Source organism: Lissotriton vulgaris, chromosome 3_2, assembly GCF_964263255.1.
Source record: "Lissotriton vulgaris chromosome 3_2, aLisVul1.2, whole genome shotgun sequence".
Lineage (NCBI taxonomy): Eukaryota > Metazoa > Chordata > Amphibia > Caudata > Salamandridae > Lissotriton > Lissotriton vulgaris.
In genome coordinates, this window is record NC_141690.1 from 255,454,469 (window position 1) to 255,471,830 (window position 17,362).

General features: G+C 45.5%; 1 protein-coding gene across 1 annotated transcript in view; it reads right to left on the bottom strand.

The window, feature by feature from the left end:
- LOC147725616 (uncharacterized) overlaps positions 1-17,362 on the bottom strand; it is a 124,077-nt gene that overhangs the window by 87,415 nt on the left and 19,300 nt on the right. The window contains exon 2 of the mRNA XM_086964308.1: positions 3,400-3,687. Within this exon, the coding sequence (XP_086820434.1) occupies positions 3,400-3,687 (288 nt within the window). The remainder of the gene's footprint in view (positions 1-3,399; positions 3,688-17,362) is intronic.

Here is a 17,362-nt window from a genome sequence, read left to right on the forward strand (position 1 = left end):
TCTCTATGACAATAGCCTTATGATACCCTTTGATAGGTTCCTTATATGTCTCCTTTGATGGGACATCGTAGCTTTTGCGCCACGCTCTTTCGGCTTTCTTACGAAGCCTTCTGCTCTCGTGGAGCGCAGGGGTGAACCAAGGTGCCGAAGCACGCAAATTTCTTTTAGACCAGATAGAGAGAGGCGCTATCTCGTCAAGACGCTGTGTGAGCCATGACTGAAAAATAACTAAATCGCTAGCCAGCTCACCAGTGAGCTGGCAAGGGTGCATAGCAAAAGATTGCTCCAGCATGTCAGTCGTGACACAATGATATGAACGAGACTGCGCCGTAGACTGCGAGCCTGAGCCAACACTGGCCACTTTAGAAATGCGCAGAATGTCAAAATTCAATAAAAAATCATCAGACCAAGTCAGGGGTAGGGGAGGGGAAGAAATAATGGGAATTGAAGAAATAATTTGATCAAGGATGTGGCCTTTATTATGAGTAGCTGAGAGAATATAAGGAGTCAAACCAAATGGACTAGTCACGTCCTGAAGTTTCATGGTATCAGTTGCGTCTGCAGTATCCATATGGATGTTGAAATCCCCTAAAAGTAGAGACAGTGCTTCAATTTCATGATTAATGGGGAGATGGCGGTATGAAGTTCATCATAAAAGGAGCCAGAGTGGCCAGGTGGTCTGTAAAGCAATAAACCAGCACTCGAGTGAGGAGGGGAAAAAGACAGACAAAAACCAAGTGACTCCACCCCAGGGATATCCTCAGTAATGACAACTGAACAGGAGTAGCACCTATCCACCACAATCCGGACTCCCTCTCCCCTACCTATAGCTCTGTCTTTCCTCACCATATAATAATTTAGAGGAAGAGCATTAGATATATCCGGGCTCGAAGAGTCGCCGAGCCAGGTCTGTCAGAAAGAGGCACGCAGGCTTAAACTCGGTTAGTAGGTTAAAAAGATCTAGGGCATGTTTACCCAGGGACCGTGTATTGAGTAGCATACAGGAGTAGTTATTTTGATGGTTTCCCATGATCGACACCAAATCAGAGGGGTCAGCGGAGCACGCGATGTCCTTACTAGCAGATATGTTATGAAGAGTCCAGCCGCAACTCGCGCAGCGTGAAACATCCTTGGGGTTATTAGGGAGCACGAGACAATCGCATGCCATATCTCCTCTTATGCTTTTTAAAAAGCCGGGATCATATCTATGCAAGATGCCTGGCGTTCTGACTAGAGATCCATCTGCATGGCCAGGCCTTGTCGCCTCCGGGACGCGGACGGGCTTACCTTTGGCGCACCTTTGGCGCGCATTAGGCGCGCCCGCTGCACTCGTCCGCTGCACGTCCTCGGAGGCATTTAAATTAAATAGGGAGGAGGAGGTGAGTCAGAGGGCGCTAAAGACTAGCGTGCTTACCTTAGTTACCCCCAAGATGGCGGCCGCGCTGCAAGCAGCGTGAAAACCAGAGTGCAGAGTCAGTTAGGGCTACAAAACACTCGCTGTAGTGTCAGCGAACCAAGAGATTGAGGCAATAGCTTTTAGTTACACACTGTCCCCCAAAGTAAAAATGTTAACAGTAGTTTCCAATCACACTGTCACAAAACACATTAAAAACAATTCCAGCTCGCAAGCGTTTTAAACTAATTGGAGCGCGTGTTCCTGGCTGAGCCTCAGGAACAGATCTGAAAGCGGCGCTTTGAAACCAGGTGTTTTATGGTCAGAGGGCGCTAAAGACTAGCGTGCTGATCTTAGTTACCCCCAAGATTGCGGCAGCGGTGCAAGCAGCGTGAAAACCAGAGTGCAGAGTCAGGTAGGGCTACAAAACACTCGCTGTAGTGTCAGCGCACCAAGAGATTGAGGCAGTAGCTTTTAGTTACACACTGTCCCCCAAAGTAAAAATGTTAACAGTACAATCACACTGTCACAAAACACATTAAAAACAATTCCAGCTCGCAAGCGTTTTAAACTAATTGGCGCGCGTGTTCCCGGCTGAGCCTCAGGAACAGATAATGAGGACATTAAATCTTATTTTTTATCTTGACACATTTGTAGTCTGTTCAAGGACAAGGGTCAAATGTAGGTTTGTCTTTTTACTAATTGTTGCTGATCCGTTAATGCAAAATTGCGTTTACTTTTTTCCCTTCTCACAGTTACATCTTTTTGTCAAGTGAGCTATCAGACAATATTTGTGAAACAAAAATGGCAGTTTTTTTTTCTGACAACATTTACACAGCTTGTAAATGAATAGTACAAGTATTTCAAAATATATCAGAATTGAATTTTGAAAGAATTTTTGGGGGGAAATTCACAAGCGTGATGCAAACAAAGATTTTAAAAGGAGCAAAACAAAATCAGAACACTTTACTTGGTGATGTGCAAATGAGAAATATATGCAGAAACTCCAAACATTGTACACTATGTAGTTTTATTACGAAAACCATTTAGTGGGAAATGTAAAACTACGTCAGTGGGAAATGTTGTGACCATTTTGATGTAAAATCTGTTGATTGCAAACAATAGTGTGCTTCTACTTTATGCTTTAGTTACATATTATTAAAGTTTTAAAACATGATTTGAGAAACATTCCTGCCCTGATGACAATGTAGTTTATGATCTAAGAGACAAGTCAGCGGTCCTGTGTATCCTATATGTGGCTAGATTTTTTTACATGGAGCAAAAGTTGGATCTATTAAATCATACAAAAGAGTTGTTTTGTACAGCACACATGCTGAACATCCCTTATTTGAAGGTGCTCTCATATCTGATAAAGAAGGAAATGGCGTCTCAGTGCCTTAAAATATTTTCCCAGGATCACCCAATTTCAAATCAGTTTATGGGTCAAGAGCATTATAATAAGGTCGAGTAGATTATTTAAGTCACTATACCTGCAGGTCTAGTGACATTTGTTGGATTTTTTGAGCCCTGGTCAGTGTACCTGGGCTTATGTACAGATTGCCAGACGTGGACCAAGAAAATAATTGAAATTACGATGCCCATATTGGGACATATGGTAGACTTTGAAGGAACTCCTGTGCTTTCTGAAAAAAAGTTATTTTCCATCAGAAAATTGTAAATTTTACACACATTTTTGAGAGGAGAATACTCAAATTACCCTTTCCGGGAGGTGTATATTTTGAAGTGAGCCAAGACTTGGCCTGTATTCTCTTGCAGCCCCAAGGAGTGTTAAAGCCCGTGAGAAAAAAGATAATTCTATTGCGAGCGTCTGCTAGCATTTTCAGATTAAATAGATCGCAATTTCAGCCTCGGCGTTTGAAGATTCTGTTATAACACTGCAAAGAGTTCTGCTACTAGCAGGATATTTGCAACTAAATGGTTTGGTATTTTGTTGGTAATACACACTTTAAGACACTAAATCCCAAACCATCTGGACTCAAACTTACCAAGAACACGGATATAGTGGTAGGACATGTACTGAAGATCCCGCGTCTGACAGTACCAGCCTTCATCTTGATGACTGACGTTCATTAATAGAAACGTTCCATTGCAAGGTTGTATACGTCCTTTATATGCCTTAAAGATTTGAGGGTCATGGTGATAATACATTAAATCCTTCCCTGCTGTGTTTGTTCTCTGCGCTCCAAGAAACACCCACTCAGAAGTAGCCACAAAGGGTATTTTAGGAAAGAGCACAGACTCGCCCACAGTTGCTGTGATGTTTTGGTCCAGAGCTGCAAGAAAAGAACAAAGTTAACTGTTTGAGGGCAAAGTCACTGTTAATGGAAGAAACATTGTGCCCACTACTGCATGAAACAAACTGACAACCATTAATGATTATAAAAGCAGCTTAAAACTAACCTGTTACAGCCCAACCTAAGCTGCCTCTGGGCTACAGAGAAATGCAAAAAGGACCATCCTAGCATTCCCGACACCCTACAGACTTTCAGAGTTCACTACAGGGACTCACGCGGACTACCAGCATCTTACCCAAGTGCCATTCCCAAAGGAGAGAGCAATTCATGTGTTTGCCAGCCACCTGGTTCTGTGGCCCCAACAGCTATTGTCACAGTCGATTTAACTGTAATAAGGAGAGGCAATTTATTTGGGCTCTGAAAGATTGTAATGCTAAGTGGGAGTGAGTAAATAGAGGAGACACGCAACGGAAACATGATGTTCAATCAATCAGGGTTTGTAAAGCGCTGTTGCTCACCCATGAGGGTCTCAAGGCGCTGGGGAAGGAGAGCAGTGGCTATGACTAAGTGCTGAGTTAATCTGAAGAGGCAGGTCTTGAGGTCCTTCATGAATTGCGTCAGCGAGGGGGATTTCCTGAGATGGATGGGCCGGGTGTTCCAGGTCTTGGAGGAGAGGTAGGAGAAGGACATTCCTCCGGTTCTGGTCTTGCGGGTTTGTGGGACAGTAGCCAGGGAAAGATGGGCGGAGCTGTCTGTTGGGTACGTGGAATGTGAGGCTGTAATTCAGGTATGTGGGTCCAGAATTGTGAATGGCCTTGATGCCTGGGTGAGGAGTTAGCAGGCTATTCGTCTGTCGACTGGGAGCTAGTGGAGGTCGCAGAGGTGTTCAGTGATGTGGCTGCGATGTTAGGGAAACTGTTGCAGAAATCAATTTTGATGAAGGTGATGGCACGCAACCCCTAATTCTTAGCCAGGGACCAAAAATCCCATTACACATAAACCACTTACCAAACAACGGGCCCATCATTAATTTCCCATAAATGATCCCGGATAACGAGAGCTGCTTTTAGGGGGTTTTATTTTGCAGTTTTAATTATGCACAGAACTATTCCTCACATTAATAGCATAATTCACTTATTACTAATTATTCTTAAATTCAACTGTCTTCCTTTGGTCGATGGACCATTAGTTGATCAGTTGATGGTAATCTATGACTAACTAAACAGTTGAACACTTTAACTGAATAACCACAGAGTCCTTTATCTAGTTAATAATTTGTTTTCATTAACAAAAAATGCTCATAATTCAGTGCAACATACAAGATCACACATGAGAGAACCAATCAATTATCATGCAATGTAATCAAAATGAAGCATTGCCTCAGCATCAAAGCATGCATAGGGATGGGAAAAAGAAGGTACAGCAAAAATACTTTGCAAAACTATATTGCGAAATTAAGGCATTAAAGGAGGGTGATACCCACCAAAGAATAAGGAAAACCACTTCCTTGGCCGAGACTGAGCAGGGGTCCCCAGAGATCGGCTCAGAGGACAAACCTTGACAGAAGCAGCAAAATCTTGCAGTAACTAATAAGAAAACAATAATCTCCCAATCTATCTTTCTTTGCTCCAATGCTCCTCGGTTGCAATCTCCACCCAGTCTATACCTGCGAAGTTCGGGTACCTAACCCAATAGATGATCGATGACTTCTCGTTCAATCTGCTTTTCTTTCCTTCTGTCTCAGTCTGTGTCTCTGCACGGGTCTCTTTCTCTCCCTCCCCAATCAACTAACTAACTTTTTCTCTGGTTCGGCCTTAATTATACCTTCATTAGTCTCTCACTATCTAACAATGTGCATTCTTAGCAGAAACTCGGGCTGTGATTGGTTGACACGGGTCATGTTAGGGCCTCCTCATCAGGTTCTCATCACAAATCCATCCCATACTGGTTTTAACAAAGGAAACGTTAATGCTGAACACAGGCATATACTTTTAACATCAATAATTATACACTTTGCAACATTCTTGCATTAAATGTAATTATGACATGCGGTTCACATTCAATTGCACGTCGCGATGACAGTTCCCAGAGTCGCTGTCAAACTTGGCACGGAAATAACACAACACAGGTCAGCGTGGCCTTCACACGAATTACGCCATCTGGAACACTCTGCCGTTCATGAGCGTGCAGACATTCAGCGCATGCGCCGACTCATTCAGGCCACGACAACCACATACTGGCTCAGGCAAGCAGACATTTTCGTACAGGCCCAATCGCGTACTAGGTAAACTAACACAAAAGATTATTAATTCATGAAATGAAGCCCATTATGTTTACCTCCCCATGCTAATACCCTATATTAGTTATTAACTAGCAAAATCTATTAGTTTAAAGCAGTTTTTTCTGTTTTCGTGCACAGCATGCAAAATGTGCAATGTACAACATAGCATAAACATGCACTAGTACAGTTTTTCAAAGCTCAAACAGTTAATACGTGCTCATGCCATTCTGCTTTAGTCTATCAAATGCATCTTGCACCACGTGTGCGTGTGTGTATTCAGGGTTGGTTAGTTCATGCAATTAATTTTGTATTATGGGAGTACTTAATTTCAGGAGGGTGCGATTTGCAAACCGCACTCCATCAAAGGCGAGTAGGTAATAGATTTATTCTGCCATCTTGGACATTTCGGTCTTCCCAATACTCTTTTACAGTACTGGTGCTGGAAGAAGGCTAAATAGGGACTCCAAGATCCCAGAATTTAGGGATGAAGGGTGTACTGTCCTATCCAGTCTCGGCACTTGCAAATGACTAGGCCCCACATGAAGAGTAGTTCTACATGTCTTTACTCATCCGCGAACTCAACGTTCTAAACCTGCTTTCACTTAGTTACGCTTCAACGCCTACGTCACAGGTCTACTGAGTTCCTCAGGAATCAAAAGACTTCCATCATTCTATATTTACACAACACTACATCTCCCCCTTTTGTTAATTAAAAAGTTACAACTTTTCCCAATAAATATTAACAAATACATATGCAGTTAGAACTCTTCAATGAGCCTTTGTGGCACCTGGAATACACGTGATGATCGAATCATCAGAAACCGGAAGCAAGCAGTCTAAGAGTCTGATCTGCGTAGGTGAGGTGGAAATAACACCAGTTGCAGGATCACCAACTGTCTGTCTGGGCCCAGTCTCTACGCTGACATTGGTGAGTGATGAGCCATATGTCGAAGGTGAAAAGAATCTCTAGTAAGGAATTTCCTAGGACGTTGGGTAGTCACCATGTGTCCTTAGGTGGTTGTAACAGTTAAGGGCTCAGCCTCGAAGGGAGCATAAGATTTTCACCTTCTAGATTTTCTAACTAGTACTCGATCTCTTCTCGTGTGATATCTTTCACATGACGTCGCTTGTCAGCATAGATTTTCCATTTTACGTTTGAGACCAGAATCTTCGGTGCAAATGTATCAGTCTTTGATCAAAGGTTGGTACATTGAGGTAACTTTTACCCTTAAGGTAGGCGTAGGCAGCCCTATGGGCAGGGTGCTGTGTAGATTAAAGATAGAATGTGTGCCTTTATTGTGTGTCATCAACTCCTTTAAAAAATAGGTATTAAAGGAAACAATACTTAACACTTCTTGAGAAGAGTAATTTAATTGCCTTCTCAATCCAACTTCATTTGATCAGACCTAATCAATCTTTTACATACACAGGACAAGGTTGCCTGTTCAAAGCGTAACATAGGCAAAAAATGACCAGTTATTATACAAAACAGCATTCAACAATGTGACAATACACATTTAAGACATACAAAAAATAACCCTACAAACATGTGTCTCCCTCTGATTGTAGGAGAACCACTAGGAGGAAATCTTCAAAATGTAACACTGGATGGCTATAAATTTGCCAAGCTCAAGTGTAACACACAAAAATGACAACAACAAAAAATTGCAGCTATTCAGAGATTCCTCCACTGGCGTGTCGACGTGACCACGTTTCAGCCAGATCTTCTTTGGCTTCTTCAGGACAGGGTTAAATGTATTATCAAACACAGACCAAGTTGGTCTAATGTACACCGGTATCACTCACAGCGGCCAAAATGTAGAGTCTCCTAGAGCCGGAGATACGGTCCAATTCTACGTTCTCTCCATGTCGGGGACAAAATCACCCGCAACACTGACTCGCAGGGGAATTAATGCAAGTAGCGCGCACCGTCTAGATCCACTGGCGTCTTTCCTTCCGTATCCGATGTGCCTGCCCTTAAGGTAGGCGTAGTAGCTCTATGGGCAGGGTGCTGTGCTATGTAGATTAAAGATAGAATTTGTGCCTTTATTGTTTGTAATGTCCTGGTAGGGACAACCAGCCTATTTTATTTCTCACTACCGCAAGGCCTGCTCATTCCATAAGCTAACATTGGGAATCCCCTTACATGGGTTTAAGAGGTAATTCCTGATCTGAAAGGAGTAGTCCTGCCATGTTTAGAACGGAAATGAAAAATAATACTTCCTGGTAGTGATGGAGTTTTTATTACTATTTTAGAAATGCCACTTTTAGAAAGTGGACATTTTCCTGTGATAAACAGTCTAGTGTCTTGCAGCCTAACTCCAATCCACAACTAAGTTTGAGTGACAGCTGAGCTTTGTGCATAGTTTCCAGACCGCCACAACACAGAAAGGGCTAGGTGTGACAAGAAAGGTATCTGCATACTGATAGTCTTCCTGGGCTGGGAGAGAGGGAGGTGGGGGACATTTATATTAGTATAGGGTGTGTGACCTGCCCTCACAGAAAGGGCTTGTTTACCCCCTACTGAAGTCTGGAGCCACCGCTTGGGTTGAAAGGGGTTTGATGTACACTTCAAAAGGTTCCTTTGAAGTGACCTCTTGATCAAAGACATTTTGAGTATAAGTACAGGGGCTCTGACCACATGATTCTAGACACTGGGTGGGACTTGTAACCAGACGCTGGTGGCTCCAGACTGCACCAGTGGATTTCTGTGCTGCCAGGAGGAACTGCCACCTGGAGCACTTGCTTTGGTATGCTGGACTGCTGGAGAGAAGGCTACACACGAATGGACATATGTGCTGGCCTGCTACATGCCTGTTGCTCCCTGTGTGCTCCGAAGGAGTGTTGATTATGCTTCTTGTACCTTCCAGTCCAGTTCATGGTGAGCAGTGACTGAGGCTCCTTGCGTTTTTACCTTTCAGCGCGTGGTGAATGCTACATTTTTTATTCGTCTTGGTGCCTGAGGGCTGAGCAGGGAAATTCGATAGGGCTCATGGCACACCACATTTTAAACAAGCAAAGATTCCTCAGTGTGGCACAGAGCACCTGAAATCACTGCACCTGTGGGCTGAGGAAGGAGCCGCAATTGCCCTTCCCCAACCCCCTCCCCCCTTTCTGGGAGTTACCGCTTTTACGGAGGAACAGAGCAGGACAGAGCAGCACGTCCGATGCCACACACAGAGATGGCGATCAAGGTACTATGGGGTGAGGGGTGTAGCCGCACCACATCCTAGCGGACCATTTTTCTAAGGAAGGCTGCGTTTGGGGGCAGCAGCCACACTGCTTGCGCATGGGCAACAGCCTTGCACTACACTGCATGCAGAAGAGCCAAAGACTGTCTCCCCGCCCTCATCCACCATTTGTGCTTCCCCATCTCATTTGATGGCACATACCATGGGTGGCATTTTGCTTGCTAACAGCACTGGTACGCCGGGAAAAACCTCAGAGGCTCCTGGTGGTAGCAGAAATTACTACATAATAATAATAGATGCTCCTGTGTGGTGGGGGGTTTTAACCTATTATGATTAACAGGCACACAGGTGCCCCTGCAGCCTATGATTTTATTGTAATTGCTGTGATTTACCCGGACCATCTGCAGTTCTCACTGATTAAATACTGTGGAGAGCCTACTAGAAGTCCAGGTGCTTCTGAGGCTGTTTTATGCTTCCTATGCATTTAAAGTGGTGTTCATCTGGATTTAGATAACTAGAAAAATAATTTATGACTTCTCTACCTTTCTCTCCTCACTATGGTCCCTCCCACTGCCACTACATTTTTGGTTATTGATTTGAAGAATGCGTTTTTTTCAATACCTATTCACTCAGACAGTTGTTAGCTTTTTGCATTTACACTAAAAAAAGAGATCATTCCGGTTCTGTATAGCTCCACATGGCTATACAGAAAGTCCCAGTATTTACAGTCAGGCTTTGAAGAGACTTCCTTTCCTGTAACAAAAGGGGTGGGTCTCATTCAGTATGTGGAAGATATTTTGTTAGCTGCTGACACTCCTCAGCAACGAATTGCAATATTGTAGACAGCAGGTTACCTATTTAGGTCACCTCCTGTCCAAGGAGGGATGTGTGCTCACACCAGATCGCATTCGTACCATTCTAGATACTCTTGTACCCAGCACTCAAAAGGATGTTTGTGCATTGGTTGGCCTTACCTCTTTTTGTAGGCAGTGGATTCCCTGTTTTTCAAACATTGTTAAACCTTTGTTAGCGCTTTTGACCAAAGACACCCGATGCCCCTCCCAAGGACTGCTGAATGCAAGAGCGCCTTCCAACAGTTACGTGAAGCCCTTTGTTCTGCACCAGTATTAGGTACCCCAGATTACACTAAATCTTTCACGCTCTAGGTTCACGAAAGAGAAGGTTATGCCCTCTCGGTCCTAACACAGACACTCTAATCGCTAATCTTCATGGTGCTTTTTTTAAAAGACGGCAAGTGTAGAAAGATATTTCAATGCATCCAAGCGTAAAACGCGTCGGTGCAATCGGAAATGAGAAAGTGAATTATGCACAAAGCGCGGACTGCATAAGGGAATTAAATTATTAACGGTGCTTTTAAAACACATGAATGTTGAAAGATATTTCAGTAGATTGGGAAAGAGAAAGTAATTGAGCAGAAAGCACGGACTGGATTGGAAAATGCAAAGTATTCATGTGCAGTAAAGGATGGCCACATCTTACCTCTATGGTATTGCTCTGAAACTGAGAAGCATGCGCTTGGAGCCGGATCTGAAATAAATTGGATTCAGCTTATCGGCAACGTGCAGCTGCGGGTGCTTAATTGTAAATGCCTGCAGGCAAATGGTAAATTGGACCCGGCTGGAGACAGGGCGCAAAAGCTTGGATTTCATTCAGCAGTGACGTTCATGCGGGGGACCTTCATAAAATGACAAGACGGCAAAAGTGAAAGCAGGGGTGCGAGCGACGGCAAACACGCGAGCGGCAAAAGTGAAAGTAATCACGCACCAGATGGCGCCTCGGGTTAATGAGATAAGAAAGGCAGCTGGCGGCTGCGCGCGTTCACGTGCCCCTGCAGGCAAGCTTTAGGCCAGGAAAAGTTTGTGGGTAGCACTTTGAAAAGCCCCTAACTAAAAGTCGAGTAGCAGCGCATGCGCTGTTCTAGGCTCGACCTAAACAAGCACAAGTGATCAAACTATTTCACCCTAAGAGTGTGTTCAGAGGGTTCTATATTTACATGATTATACAGGACTAATGTGCCAGTTTGGCTTTGTGTGACGCTGCATTCTAGGAGATAGATGCCTGCGGCAACACGTCATTCACTGATCGGTTCCTTGCTGGCGGGGCAAATTCAGCAAGTGTTTATCAGCTGGTGGAGCTGCACTCGGTGTGTGTTTACCAGCGGGTGGAGTTGAGGTTGCCCAGTTCGAAGAGATATGTTCAGTTTGGATGTATACATTGGGAGAGCTGTATTCAATGCATGCGTGTGCGTTATGGCAGCTGCATTTACTTAGGGCTGTACACTGCCTAGAGCCGCATTCAGTGATCGTTTCCCAGTTGGTTGAGCTAAATGCAGTCGGAGTGGCAGGCTCGCCAGGTTGGCAGAGATGCATTTGATGTATGGTGCAGCCTATTCTTTCTCTTGGGGGATCCAGTTGGTACAGATGTATGCAGTGAGCTTGCTAGTTGACACGCAGTATTCAGGTGGTGTTGCCAAGTTGTGGGATGGAACAGCCCGTTTGGGTTGGGTTGTCTAGTAGTGGGATGGTTCTGCTGGGGTGGACCATTTGTAAGATGGTACAGCCCGTTCGTCTAGGGTTGCCTAGTTGTGGGATGGTGCAGCACATTCGGAGTGGGTTGAGGCCAGCGCGCTAGCCAGGACTTTCCTATTTGTGTAGAAATGTTGATAAGCGAGTTTGTACCACGATTTGTCCATATTTAAATCAACGAAGAAACAATGCAGAATGTAAGCACAACTTGCAGCACTCACACTTTATAAAACGGACCGTGACAATTGACTCAAAAAATATGTACTTTATTAAAATAATAAAAACATAGCAAATATTTCAAATCAAATTTTATAGCTTTTAGAAAAAGCTTTGAACACAAGATGGCTTGAAATGTCGTACAAAATAAAAATATAGAAGCAGAAACATCAAAGTACATGTGATCGGACCTAAATTCAAAAAGGGAATTTGAAAAATGTTGGCATAGAAATCTGTGATTACACATATGGACCGTTTAATTGGGACCGGGAAAGTGATGGGAATGCTGCTGATACAGCTATGTAGGTATAAAATACCCAATTCCACAGGTGATGTTGTGGGGTGGCGACCCCTTGGGGCACGGGGGCCCTTAGAAAACGTGTCTTCAATAGTTTACATTTCTGTAGTTTACTGAAAGGCCTGTGATTGCATTCAGACCCAAAAGGAGTGGCTGACGGCATTCAGCTTTTTTGGAACTTGTACCCCCAGTCATAAAAGAACAATCTCTAAAAAAAAAGGATAAACCTTCCTTTGCCTTTACAGGTGCACATATCAGAAATTTAGCCCTAGCATGCAACCCATCCACTGAACGCCCTTTGTCATCTGTATGATCCCAATGCAAACATACTTGGTTCCGACTGAGTTTTAGAAACACCTCCCTTTGGCCTAGATCAATTTTATCTGCTGGGTACCTGCACTCAAAAAACAAGTATCAAGAGAACTTCAGAATTGTAAATATTTTGGGTGGTTTTCCTAGATCGACCACACAGTTGGTGTTCAAAATAACTCCAGACAGTAGAGACTTAGCTACCAACTTCTCTAACTGTATGTCAGCGATAGCGACTTGGATGAATACCAACTGCCTCCGTTTAAACGGAGATAAACAGAGGTATTGATAGTAGGTAAAGTTGCTTCTGCTTGGTCCCATGCATGGTGGCCTAGCGAACTAGGAGAATTACCCATGCCTGTGGAAAAAGTGAAAAATCTTGGCGTCATGCTGGACGCCGACCTCTCAGGCAAAGCCCAGGTGAATAAGGTGACAAGCAAATGCTATGGCACCTTAAAAGTACTTCGTAAAGTACTTGACCTTCTGCCGACCGAAGCGAGAAAAACCATAGTCCATGCTTTAATATCCCCTCACTTGGACTATGGCAATATTCTCTTACTTGGTCTAAATCAGAAGGGACTGCACCAATTACAATGCATGCAGAATTCAGCAGCACGATTGGTGCTCGGTCTCCCTCGGAAAACATCTACCAAACACGCGCTTGCTAAACTTCACTGGCTCCCTATTAAAGAGAGAATCATATTTAAGACTCTCTGCTATGCACATCGCATTTCTCAAAACAAAGGCCCAAGCTATCTGAAAGGTCTCATCGCCATCCATCGGCCGATTAGAGATCTAAGATCGTCGGGCATGATGCTATTTAAAGTCCCCCGCATCACAAAAGCTAAAATGGGAGGAAAATCATTTCGCTATCTGGCCACTAAATTCTGGAATGCTCTGCCAATCCATTTGCGGATTGAGCCCTCCGAGATGAGTTTCAGAGCTAAACTTAACACTCACCTCTTCCCTAAATACTAACTTTTGTCATCTCATGGTTCAAGCTCTTCTTGATGGGTCTGCATTTTGTAGTCAGCGCGGGGACACACAGCTTTGTGTAGCCAGGCGCTCAATAAATGCTTATTATTATTATTATTATTATTATTATTATTATCTGTTAGCATCACTAAACTTTCAGTAGGAGAAACGATGTGCTCAGGGGTGCACTCCAGAATTTTAGCTAATTTTTTCAACTATAGCGTTATAGAAATTAGTGCACTGACAAAAATAGAGCTTAAAAGCACAACCAGCACTGTGAATCAAAAAGAAGCAAAACCTGGTGAGGTACAATGAAGAAAACGCGCCTCTGTTAAAATTATATTGGCACCGCTGTTTGCCCAGATACAGCTACATTTCTTTAATCAGACGCCTGGTCATCAGTTTGGTCACATACCCACCTTGTCAATAGCACATATGTACACATTAAATTTTTTATGAATTAATCCGCTTTTCATGAAGTTGTGTGCAACTGAGAAAATTGAAAAAACATGTTTTGCATTCATTCAAATTAGTGCTTATTTTTGTTAACTTCTCAGTAACACAGCTGCCTAAAATGTCACAAACTGGTAAATTGTACTACGGTATAACGGACTTTTTCAATCTATACGGTGTGCAGGTGCCTGGTGAAGTCCTGCCATACTTCACATATCAAAGGCCGGTAAAGTGCGTAAATAAATCCCATCCGTACAGATTTTCTGCCACCTCCAAGCACATGAACTCAGAATGGACGTCATTAATGCTAATGATGTGTTGATTAATAATTAATGCCTGAGAACACATGCCATTGGTAATGCTATTACTGTATTTGAATCTGAAAACGAGCAGCAGGTCCCATTCATGGGATTCCCTTCGGTCTTGTAATCTTGCTGTCTTTTAGTGGGAGCGGTCCTGGAGTAGAACAGTACTATCTGCTTTGACATGGCCTCATGTTATCTTGTTTTCTGACTTTGCCTTGCTTGCTTAAGAGTTCCTACTATTGGCTTTGACATGGCCTCATGTCATCTTGTTCCCTGGCTTTGCCTTGCTGCTCGCACGTAGCTGCAAAGTGGGGAGGGCAGGTGTCTGCTCTTCACTAGTTTTTTGCTCTTCACTGACCAGAGTGAACTGGATATTATCTGTAGAATGTGCAACTCTGTCTTGAAGTAACAAGCATTGGAAATGCAATAGGGCTCGCATTAGGAAAGTTTGAGCTATTGGTCTTATAAATGAATTTTTTTTATTTATGTGTTTTTTTTAAAATAGCTAAATTAATAGCTTTGTCATTTACAATGCCAATAGTTATAACTTTCGCAAATGTGACACCTACAGCATTTGTAATGCAACATGTTTTGTATTTACGTGACTTAAATGTATTGATATTACAAATAACAATGGCTTTTAATTTTTTTAAATAATTAATACTTAAATAATTTATTTAATTTGTAATGGCAATAGCTTAAACTTTTGTAAATAACTTTTGTGAAGATTATGTTCAGTGTTTTTTATTGTGACGAAAATCCAAGAACAGAAGTGAAATATTAACATCTTTTTGTGATTTGTAATAAAGCGTGAAAGCTTGAAAACAGCTTGAAACATTGAACCAGTGATGCTGTGGTTGCGCTGAGTGATGCTGTGGTTGCGCTGAGTGATGCTGTGGTTGCGCTGAGTGATGCTGTGGTTGCGCTGAGTGATGCTGTGGTTGCGCTGAGTGATGCTGTGGTTGCGCTGAGTGATGCTGTGGTTGCGCTGAGTGATGCTGTGGTGGTGCTGAGTGATGCTGTGGTTGCGCTGAGTGGTGTGTGCATCCGTGGAGCTTAGTGGGTGCATTAGTGGAGCTTAGTTGGAGCATCAATGGAGCTGTGTGGTGGGTGCATCGGTGGAGCTGTGTGGTGGGTGCATCGGTGGAGCTGTGTGGTGGGTGCATCGGTGGAGCTGTGTGGTGGGTGCATCGGTGGAGCTGGGTGGTGGGTGCATCGGTGGAGCTGGGTGGTGGGTGCATCGGTGGAGCTGTGTGGTGGGTGCATCGGTGGAGCTGTGTGGTGGGTGCCTCGGTGGAGCTGTGTGGTGGGTGCCTCGGTGGAGCTGTGTGGTGGGTGCCTCGGTGGAGCTGTGTGGTGGGTGCCTCATTGGAGCTGTGTGGTGGGTGCCTCGGTGGAGCTGTGTGGTGGGTGCCTCGGTGGAGCTGTGTGGTGGGTGCCTCGGTGGAGCTGTGTGGTGGGTGCATCGGTGGAGCTGTGTGGTGGGTGCATCGGTGGAGCTGTGTGGTGGGTGCATCGGTGGAGCTGTGTGGTGGGTGCATCGGTGGAGCTGTGTGGTGGGTGCATCGGTGGAGCTGTGTGGTGGGTGCATCGGTGGAGCTGTGTGGTGGGTGCATCGGTGGAGCTGTGTCTGTGGAGCTGTGTGGTGGGTACATCGGTGGAGCTGTGTGGTGGGTACATCGGTGGAGCTGGGTGGTGGGTACATCAGTGGAGCTGTGTCGGTGGAGCTGTGTGGTGAGTGCATCGGTGGAGCTGGGTGGTGGGTGCCTCCGTGGAGCTGTGTGGTGGGTGCATCGGTGGAGCTGTGTGGTGGGTGCATCGGTGGAGCTGTGTGGTGGGTGCATCGGTGGAGCTGTGTGGTGGATGCATTGGTGGAGCTGTGTGGTGGGTGCATCGGTGGAGCTGTGTGGTGGGTGCATCGGTGGAGCTGTGTCTGTGGAGCTGTGTGGTGGGTGCATCGGTGGAGCTGTGTGGTGGGTACATCGGTGGAGCTGGGTGGTGGGTGCATCAGTGGAGCTGTGTCGGTGGAGCTGTGTGGTGGGTGCATCGGTGGAGCTGGGTGGTGGGTGCCTCCGTGGAGCTGTGTGGTGGGTGCATCGGTGGAGCTGTGTGGTGGGTGCATCGGTGGAGCTGTGTGGTGGGTGCATCGGTGGAGCTGTGTGGTGGGTGCATCGGTGGAGCTGTGTGGTGGGTGCATCGGTGGAGCTGTGTGGTGGGTGCATCGGTGGAGCTGTGTGGTGGGTGCATCGGTGGAGCTGTGTGGTGGGTGCATCTGTGGAGCTGTGTGGTGGGTGCATCTGTGGAGCTGTGTGGTGGGTGCATCTGTGGAGCTGTGTGGTGGGTGCATCTGTGGAGCTGTGTGGTGGGTGCATCTGTGGAGCTGTATGGTGGGTGCATCGGAGGAGCTGTATGGTGGGTGCATCGGTGGAGCTGTATGGTGGGTGCATCGGTGGAGCTGTATGGTGGGTGCATCGGTGGAGCTGTATGGTGGGTGCATCGGTGGAGCTGTATGGTGGGTGCATCTGTGGAGCTGTATGGTGGGTGCCTCGGTGGAGCTGTATGGTGGGTGCCTCGGTGGAGCTGTATGGTGGGTGCCTCGGTGGAGCTGTATGGTGGGTGCCTCGGTGGAGCTGTGTGGTGGGTGCATCGGTGGAGCTGTGTGGTGGGTGCATCGGTGGAGCTGTGTGGTGGGTGCATTGGTGGAGCTGTGTCAGTGGAGCTGTGTGGTGGCTGCATCGCTGGAGCTGTGTGGTGGCTGCATCGCTGGAGCTGTGTTGTGGGTGCATCGCTGGAGCTGTGTGGTGGGTGCCTCGGTGGAGCTGTGTGGTGGGTGCCTCGGTGGAGCTGTGTGGTGGGTGCATCGGTGGAGCTGTGTGGTGGGTGCTTCAGTGGAGCTGTGTGATGAGTGCTTCGGTGGAGCTGTGTGGTGGGTGCTTCGGTGGAGCTGTGTGGTGGGTGCTTCGGTGGAGCTGTGTGGTGGGTGCTTGGTTGTGTGTGTGGTTGTACTCACGAACATATTGTGACTTTTCACAGCAGTGTTTCGGTGCTCCAAGAGAGAGCAGTGAAGGTGTTCAGATTAGGCACTGCCACACTCGCGAATGTCTTACAATGCATAGCAGAAGTCAAAAGTGCTTCGGCAT